This window comes from Mus pahari, chromosome 1 (assembly GCF_900095145.1).
Source record: "Mus pahari chromosome 1, PAHARI_EIJ_v1.1, whole genome shotgun sequence".
Lineage (NCBI taxonomy): Eukaryota > Metazoa > Chordata > Mammalia > Rodentia > Muridae > Mus > Mus pahari.
Window position 1 is genome coordinate 72,959,518 of NC_034590.1, and position 9,768 is coordinate 72,969,285.

Sequence of the window (9,768 nt, forward strand, 5' to 3'; positions counted from 1 at the left end):
AACAGATGTTCTAAGCCTGTGATTCTCAACCCTCCTAATGCTGCAACAATTTAACACATGTTGTTATGACCCCCTAACCAAAAAATTATTTTTGTTGCTGCTTCATAATTTTTCTACTGTTATGAACGATAATGTAAATCTCTGTGTTTTCTGATAGTCTTAGATGGCCCTGTGAAAGGGTCCTTTGACTCCCAAAGGGATCAAGATCCACAAATTGAGAACCACTGTAAGCAATCACTTACTGAACCAGACCTGAAAAGCAATCCTTAGGTACTGCCCTGAGGTGCTGGATATTCCCAGTGGGTTCAATGACTCTTCACTCACCCTGAGTTGTCAATGTGCAGGAAGACAAAGATGGCCCACTCCCAGAGTCCTTCACTTTCCAGTTGGCCAGCATAACTGGCCTGTAGCACACCTTCACACTGTTCTGAGAGATGGGTATAGTTAAGAGCACGTAGCACTTCCCAAAGGTGCCAGCTTAGGCGGTAGTCCAAAGGATCTGCAGTTATGCTTCGGGGTTCTAATAGCTGATTGAGATCATAATGTCTGAGGAGAAGAAAGTATTCAGTCAGGATACTCAGCGGCAGGTCACCTGTACTGAACAGGTTATTTGAGACAAGGTTTCTCTGTATAACAAAGCCCTGGCTATCCTGAAATTCCATCTGTAGATGAGACTGGCTGTAAACTCATAGATCCACTTGCTTCTGACTCCTGAAGGCTGGGATTAAAAATATGAGCCACTAACCAGCCCATTCTCTTTCTTAGTAAGAACTTATTTCATGGACAATATTATAATCCTAACTCATGGGAGAGTGAATCCTAGGCCAGTCTATTTAGACACAAAATCTCAAACAACCAAAATAAAGAAAAATGTATAATATATACAACATACAGAGAGTACCTCTACATATCATACCGAATTCTAAAGAGGACATCCAACAATTAGAGATTTTATACATCACCAGTGAGAATGTGAAATAATAAGCATTCTTTTTGTTTGTTTGTTTTTTGTCTTTTGGAGACAGGGTTTCTCTGTGTAGCCCTGGCTGTCCTGGGACTCACTTTGTAGTCCAGGCTGGCCTCGAACTCAGAAATCCGCCTGCCTCTGCCTCCGGAGTGCTGGGATTAAAGGCGTGCGCCACCACGCCCAGCAAAGCATTCTTGTTACATTGCCCAGGGGACTGAAACTTTTGGGCTTTTGTGAACCATCCTCACCTCAGTCTCCCAAGGAGCTGTGACAAAGACCTGGCTTAACACAGTGAGTTTTGTAAATATCCACAGCAGTTTTATCCCTTACAGCCAAACCAATAATATCTACACACCAGCAAAGCAGGATGTAAATTATGCAAAATTCTGTAGTGCCAAAACAAATATCTACCCCAAACCAACTTCGGTTGTTCACATTATCATGGATAAATCTTAGCATCATGCTGAGTAAAAAGACAGGCACAAAAGAATACAAATGATTGCAACTATGTAAATTCCTGAAACAACAATATTAATTTAGAGTAACAATCCTGCCCTAAAGATTTAGGACTGAGGATTAATCCCTAAATCGCTTTAGGAAGTTTGACAGAAACGTGTGCACTGTGTTGACAGTTTGCTGTGATTTTCCTATCCCGCTGCATCCTTATTTATCTCAATGACTGATTGAGTGATTACCACCTTGGGCCTAGTTTACCTGTCACTGTAGAGTTTTAGAAGATGAAAGCAAACATCTTGAAGTGGTCTCCGGGATTCTTTTTCTTCCTCTACCATAGAGCCGTAGCCCTCCAGGTAAGAAGGAAGGGGGCAGCAGGCATATTTATCGCCCTCAGGCGTACTCTGAAAAGGAAGAGTTTGAAAAAGCATTCTAACACATCTTTTCAGTGAGTAGTGACATGTCTCAACCATTAAGATACCTGTATAGACAAGCTCTGTCAGTGGTCCTCAGCCTTGCTAATGCGGAAACCCTTTAATACAGCTCCTCATGGTGTGGTGACCCCAACCATGCAGTTATTTTCATTGCCTTTCATAACTGCTATTTGCTACTGTTATTAACTGTAATGTAAATATCTGTGTTTTCTCATGGTTGTAGGTGACTCCTATGAAAGGGTTGTTTGACCTCTAAGGGGGTCATGACCTACAGGTTGAGGACAGCTGTTCTATGTAGTCCTGGGTGTCCTAGAACTCACTATTTAGACCAGGCTAGCCTAGAACTCACAGAGCTTCACCTGCCTGCAAGCACTGGTAGTAAAGGGGTGCACCACATCTGGCTCAAAACAACTTTCTAATGACAAGGGATATGAGATGTCATTGAAAATTTTCAGCTTAAATGTTAATAAGGGGCAAATTTAACCTGATGTCAGGCTTAAGCAATTCTCAAAGGGATAAGCTAGTCTTAAGTGAAAAATCACTTTATGTAGAAGTAGAAAAAAAACAGAAACCATGTCTCAAACAGTCCCCACAAAGGAAATAAAGGAAAACAAACAAACAACAACAACAACAACAACAACAACAAAAGGAACCACCCCCATTCTCTGAAAAGAAAGTAAATGGTAGAAGTTGAAGAGGAGCCCTATCTAGAGGCAAGCAAGGTAAAAGTTTTTTTGTTTTTTTTTAAACTTTTTTTGTTTGTTTGTTTGCTTTTCGAGACCGGCTTTCTCTGTACAGCCCTGGCTGTCCTGGAACTCATTTTGTAGACCAGGCTGGCCTCGAACTCAGAAACCCGCCTGCCTCTGCTTCCTGAGTGCTGGGATTAAAGGCGTGCCTACCATACCCAGCTTGCAGGACTTCTTTGGAAAGACAAAGCACCCACTAGAGTTCTCACCTGGCTCTTCTGAATACACACATACCTGAAATGCTTCTTCATACATGCTGAGAGCTCTGGAAATGGAGGCGGTTGGTGGAAGCAAATACCAAAGATGGATAGCAAGTGTTCGTTTCCAATCTAGCTGGGAGCAAATATTGATTTGTTTCTGCTCTGAGAGCTGCCACACCTGCAGGAGACAAGAGCATTACCATGTCACCTTTAGGTTGCCTTGGTTACTACTGCCTGTCTATAAGCTGATCACTTGTATTAGCCTTGAACCAAGAGATCATCCTGCCTCTGCTGGGATTAAGGGAGTATGCCACCACATCCAGTCTTAATGTTATGGCTTCGATGTGAAATCTCTCCTCCCATTTTCTTGCCATAATTGGTATGAGAAAGACATACAGACACAAGAGATAATCAAAGAGTAAACAGCAAAAACTGGATTAAAATAATTACTCCATTATTGGTAAAATGAAGAGTTGTGGCTATTAAAAACAGCAATACATTGGAAAACTGTGCAAATATGAACTTATACATCAATATAAATTTTAAAATGTCTGAAAAGACATAATTATACATTGTTTACTATGTAAATATTACTGATATAGGATAGACTTTTTGTATGTGAGCATATATGCATGCCATGGTGTGTGAAGAGGTGGTTACAGGGACTGACTGACCAGGTTTCAGGCTGGACAGCAAGTGAGTTTCTTTACCTGCTGTGCCATCTTGCCAGCCCCAATATTATTTCAAGTTTATATTAATTAATAAAGTATTTTTAGGCCAGTGAGATGGCTGAATGGGTAAAGCCTAAGGACCTGTTTGACTCTCAAGACCCACTAGGTAGGAGAGAATCAACTCTGGCATATTATCCTTTGTTCTTGATACACATGCCATAGTGTATACACATATGCTTGAGAACAAGTGTGCAAAAACACAAACAAATGTAATAATTTTCTTTTTCTAAAAATTCTTTTTTTGAGACAGGGTCTCCTAAGTAGCCATGGCTACCCTGGACCTCTCTAGACCAGGTTTGTCTTGAACTTGGTCTAGATCTCTGTTGGGGTCGCCCAGCTCTCTGTCGCCACTGGACCACCTGCAGTTATCCGCCAAGCCTACCTTACGGTTTACGCGAATCACTGTCCTTCAAAACCCAGCCCCCTGCAGGCACTAAGATCCACCAGCAGTAAGCTTCAGATCCACCAGAGCTGCTCTGCTGTGCCTTGTCTCCACTGCCTGCTGAGAAGACCGTTTGTCCCAAAAGACAACATCCTTTGGACCCGCCTACGCCTATGAACATTCATCTGTACCCTGATCCTTGGACCCACTCACGGACATTCACCTGTGCCTTCAAAGACTGGGGGTTGGGGACTGGGGTTTTTTCCCACACTATATAAACTGAGTTCCTACATTAAACTTCGAGCTTTGATCAGTAAAATATTGTCTTGGCTCCATTTTTCTCTCGCACATTCCATTTCAGGCCAGCCCGCCTCTCAGGATGAACCCAGACTGGATTAAACTGAGTTTTGTCACAGATCTCACAGAGATCCACCTGAATCTTATTTCCCAAGTGCTAGGACTAAAGGTATGCCACCATGCCCAACTAACTGACACTTTAAGTTGAAAATATTTCTACCTAGAAACAAGGCCAAACTGTCAGTTATATTAATAGTCTAAGATTTACAAGAAAATAAATATGACATTACCGGTTTTCCAGCCAACAGGGCAAATATGCGCAAACGCTCATCGTGGATGAAGGAGTCGGCCTGGAGCTGATGCCAATCAGCCAACTGCAGGGTGAGCAGCTCCCGGACTGACTGGCTTCCCACCAACTGAGACAGAAGAAGGGCAAGGCGATGGTCACCTATAAGAGAAACACAAGTTTTCTCATGAGGACTAAGGATCTACGGACTAATGAAACACAGGCTATCACCATCTTCTTCCAGGTTTGGGAGGCAAGACTCAGTTCAGCAGTTGTCAAAGGAATATGCCAATGTCGTATATTTAAAAACTGCTAAAACTGGGCAATGGTGGCATACACCTTTAACCCCAGCATCTGTGAGGCAGAAGCAGGTGGATCTCAGTCTGTTTCTCTCATACAGGGTTTCTGTCCTGGCCCAGCTTTTCTTCAGGGAGCTATCTTTGATAACGAAGGATACTCACCACTGTACTATGAGGACAACCTGGACAGCAACTTTGAACCATTTGCATGTACATGTTGTCCTATATGCTTATCTTTGTGCATACTCTATGCATTATAAGGATAACCACCTAAGTACAAATCACTCATTTAAATGAATTTGGGTGATTTTTGTCCTATTGCTTTCTATTCACCTGCATTTTTTGATTTATATTACAAATGCATATAATAAGATCATTTAATTACAAATGCATATAATAAAAATTTAAATAAATAAATAATAATTAAGGTTCCAGAGAATTGTTTAGGAAAACAAGACTTGGAACCAATAATCTTACTTGGATATATTTAGAAGGAAATTACAACTGAGAGGCAGGGGTAGTGTGGGGAAGTAGGTAGTGGTAGAGAGGATCTCATTCTTACCTGACTGCTGTGCCAGACAACACGCCTCACTTATCCTACTGCCCGTGAGGTAGCTGAAGACAGCCTCTATGGGACTGTCTCTGCGGGTTAAGGAGACTTCCTCTTCAATCTGAGGCGCAGCAGTATGCGACAGCCAGCGGGAAAAAGCTCTTCTCCGCTCCAGAGTCTGAATGTATTCGCTGGGCTCATCCAGCTGGCTGTCAAGCTCCTTCAGGTGGCCCCATAGGGCTTCACATAATGTCCATGTCAGGCTCCAGTGCTTCACAACTAAGAAAGTACAAAAACCAACCGACGATTTAAAGTTTGGCAATAACTCTTGAGAGGCCATCATTAATGGTGGGGCAATATACATCAGCACAAAACCCACTCACTCAAGTTTGCCAGCTCATTTCTCCCAATTTGTTCATCTCAATTTATAAGCTGCACAAGTATATGGTGTATTTGCTCCCTCCATGTGCCTGCGATACCTTCGATACTTAGGTAACAATCTGATGCTTCTTTAAACAAAATTTCTTAGCCTAATTATGGCTATTAACTGAGATGGTCAAGAGGAGATTTTCTAATTTGACCAAATTTTGCTACAAAATGCATTTAAAAAATTATTTTATGTGTATGAATAGTCTGACTGTCTGTCTGTCTATACGCCATGTTTGTGCAATATGGCCACAGAGGCCTGAAGAGGGCACTAGTTGGAGTTAAAGATGGCCATGAGTCTCCATGTAGGTGCTGGAACTCATTTACCAACAGCACTTTATTCCCCACAACAGCAGCAGACTGCGTTAGCATTCTCAGAGACATCTGGTAGAAATACAGACTCTGCTAGGCTGTTGTCCTGCAAGTTTACATTTGAGTCACACAGTCACACACACACACACACACACACACACACACACCAACCATAGACAAATTAAATATAATACAGGGCCTGCCATACGAAGATGCCCAAAACATTTAGAGAACAGATAGCTATTTAACAAGAGGTGCTAGCACACTGCATATTTCAGTGTTGGAGACTGAAGGCAGAGTCCTATACCTAACTTTGAATCTAATCAATTCAAAATGAATCAAAGACTTTAAGACCTGACAATTTAAAATGAAACAGGAAAACACTGTTTAAATGCTAAGATATAAGCCTACACAATGCCTTCCTGCAGAAGACTCTAATAACAAGTTGTTTTTTTAAACTATTAATTATTATTATTATACATACTCAAGAGCTTTTGCACTGTAAAAAATTTAATGGTGAAAAGACAGATTATGAAATGGGAGGAAATCTTTGCAATCTGTTTAACAGGGGATTAAGATCTAGAATAAAAGATAACAGCAGAGCAGGGCATGGTGGTGCACACCTTTAATCCCAGCATTTGGGAGGCAGAGGCAGATGGATCTCTGAGTTTGAGGCCAGCCTGGTCTACAGAATAAATTCCAAGACAGTCAGGGCAACACAGGGAAGCCCTGTCTTGAAAAACAAAACAAAATAAAACAAACCCCATACAAACAAACAAATCAGTAAGTAGTTAAGCAAATGAGCCAATACTTTCCAAATGAAGTACAAATCTTTAGCCATCAGAAAAATGCAAATCAAAACTCTTTTGAGATTGCATTTCAATCTAGGTGGAATGATTAATATTAAGAAAAAATAAAAACCAAACTACTCAAAAATTAACAAGTACTGATTGACAGTGTTTAGAGAAAAAGGAATTTTTATATGTTGTTGCTGGATACATAAATTAGTCCAGTCACCATGGCAACAAGTATGGAGGTTCCTGAAAAAAATTGAAATGTTTTATGTTTTTTCTATATGTTTTTTTTTTTTTTTTTTTTTTTTTTTTTTTTTTTTTTGGCTATATGACTTCTTACCCCAAAGAATGAAAGTCAACTCATAAAAGATACCCGAACACTGTGTCTGTAGCTTGATTTCCAACAGACAAGTTAGGGAATAAGCCTTGATCTTACAAGCCTTATCAACAGAGGACTAGATAGAGAAAGTGCAGTCTATATTACATGGGGGAGGTTTACTGAGCCACAAAGAATTAAACAATGGCATTTGCAGGTAAATGGATGGTAAGCAAAGCCAGTCACTCCAAACAAAACAAGATAAAACCAGTCTTCTTTTCTAAGTGAAAGGTAGGAAACAAGAAAGTTAAAAAAAGTCAAGCTGTGCTTAGTGGGCTACACAAAGCAAGCCTGTCTCAAAAAAGAAAAACAGACAAAAAGACAGACTGGCAGACACACACAATGAGTAAGGAGACCAGTGCGGATATGGAAGAGATAAAGTTAAATAAAGAGAATGAGCCAGGCGTGGTGGCGCACACCTTTAATCCCAGCACTCGGGAGGCGGAGGCAGGCAGATTTCTGGGTTCGAGGGCAGCCTGGTCTACAGAATAAGTTCCAGGACAGCCAGGGCTACACAGAGAAACCCTGTCTCGGAAAAACAAAACAAAACAAAAAGGGAATAAAAGGGGGTGAGTATGATTAAAGTATGTTTACACACAGATACACAAACACACACATATTGTTAGCATATGTTAATAATGATAAAAGGCAAATAATTGCATAGCTCCTGACGCACTGATAGCTATAAATCTAAACTTTCTGCACATAACAACAAGCATAGTTACTAAATGTCCTTGTTATTTGTCAGTTAAAGGGTTTCCCTTCACTTACTCTCATGTTACTATTATTTTTAAAATCTAATTAAAGGCAATTTTAGAGAGGAAATTTTTTCCTTTCATAAAGATGATTTGCAAAACACATAGTTAAATATCTTGGTTTGAAATAAAAGGAATACAATTACCAAAATCTGAGGGTTTTGACTAGCTGTGGGTCTTTGAGGAAGTATTTATAAATTACAAGCCATAAGAATGATTAAAGACAGTAACTCATAATTTCTTTCTTGTTCCAGGTAAACTGTAACAATGTGTAAGCATAGGAAGTCATCTGATACCCATAAGGAAGTACATCCCCCTAGAAACACGTGCTTCTATTAACCCACCTCCCGGAACAAAGGCTAGCAGCATGATGTGTACTTACTTGGTAGTTCCAGTAAATCTCTGGGTGACTCCTTAACCCAATCTGCATAATCATGAATGACCGAAACCCCAGGATTGGGGACGACGAGAGGACACAGCTCATCTACATGGACAGTGCTATGTTTTAATTTGAGCTCGAGAGGTGTCTGGTATAACTGCAGCTCTTCATCCAGCTTCCTCTGTCTTAAGCCGAGTTTTTCCAAATGAACTTTGAATGGGGATTCAGACAGACTAGAAGAAACAACAGATGAGTGAGAAAATGAAGACAGCTGAAATTTCCCTACAACCAACCTATGCTTTATTTCTGACTTCCAACAGAATAAAAGGCATTTCACTGCAATGTTTGTTTTTTGAGACAGATTTTCATGTAGCCCAGGCTGGTCTTGAACATGTAACTAAGGATCATATTGAATCTCTTCTTCCTGCCTCCAGATTCCTCCAAAATGATGGGATTATAGACATGCAGGCACGGGCCACTATACTGGGTTTATTCTGTGCTGGGAATGAAACCCAGAGCCTCATGCATACTGTGCAAGCACTGTACCAACTGAGCTACACTCACAGCCCTCAGAACCTAATTTTATTTTTATAAATGATTGTTCAAGATTTATTTTTATGTATTATGTGTATATATTGTAGTCAGGGGCAGACGATGACTGTAGAATCCAGAAGTAGGTGTCAGATACTATGGAGTGAGTTACAAGAGGCTATGAGCTGTCCACTGTGGGTGCTGGGAACCAAACTTGGGTCCTCTGGAAGAGTAGGAAATATTCTGTACAGTGTCAGCTTCTTAAATCTTAAAAAGACTAATGAGGTCTATTAAAATAGTAAGAACTTTATATTTTTCAACATGTATAAAATTAGTGAACAATAATTTCCAAGTGACCAATGCTGATGTTTATAAAATCATGGATGAGTAATGATACAAAGTGCAAGATAACCAATACATTTTAATGCAACAAAGCTCAGCTCGGTACAAGTATGGGAGTCAGTAATTACTTGCTTCATGACTTATTTGGACACTACAAAATCTAAACATCTAAAGTTATATGTAGAATGCCTAGTTTATAAGTACTTAGGTGCCAAAAGTTATGAAGGTAAGCTTATACATACCAAATATTTTGAGATACATCTCATGTAACCCTAAACTTGATATATAGCCAAGAAAGACGATGGATTTCTGATTCTCCAGCCTTTATCTCCCAAGTGACCAGATTATATGCATATACCAACACATATGGCCTGAGTCTAAATTACTTAATTCTTTTGTTTGTATCTGCTTTAAATTGTTGTGCTAGAGATTGAAGTGAGGGTCTGGGCATGCTAGTTCTACTGGGCAGTATTAGCACTTTAGCACTTGAGTTTCTTTTTTTTTTTTT

At 40.2% G+C, this 9,768-nt stretch overlaps 1 protein-coding gene across 3 annotated transcripts in view; it reads right to left on the reverse strand.

The window, feature by feature from the left end:
• The window catches only part of Nup98 (nucleoporin 98), a 92,056-nt gene that overhangs the window by 5,303 nt on the left and 76,985 nt on the right, over positions 1-9,768 (reverse strand). For all 3 annotated transcript variants that reach the window (XM_021221888.1, XM_029534880.1, XM_021221889.2), the window contains exons 24-29: positions 8,391-8,620; positions 5,358-5,624; positions 4,501-4,658; positions 2,835-2,978; positions 1,682-1,824; positions 325-546 (exon numbers count right to left, since the gene is read on the reverse strand). In XM_021221888.1, coding sequence (XP_021077547.1) covers positions 325-546; positions 1,682-1,824; positions 2,835-2,978; positions 4,501-4,658; positions 5,358-5,624; positions 8,391-8,620 — 1,164 coding nt within the window. The remainder of the gene's footprint in view (positions 1-324; positions 547-1,681; positions 1,825-2,834; positions 2,979-4,500; positions 4,659-5,357; positions 5,625-8,390; positions 8,621-9,768) is intronic.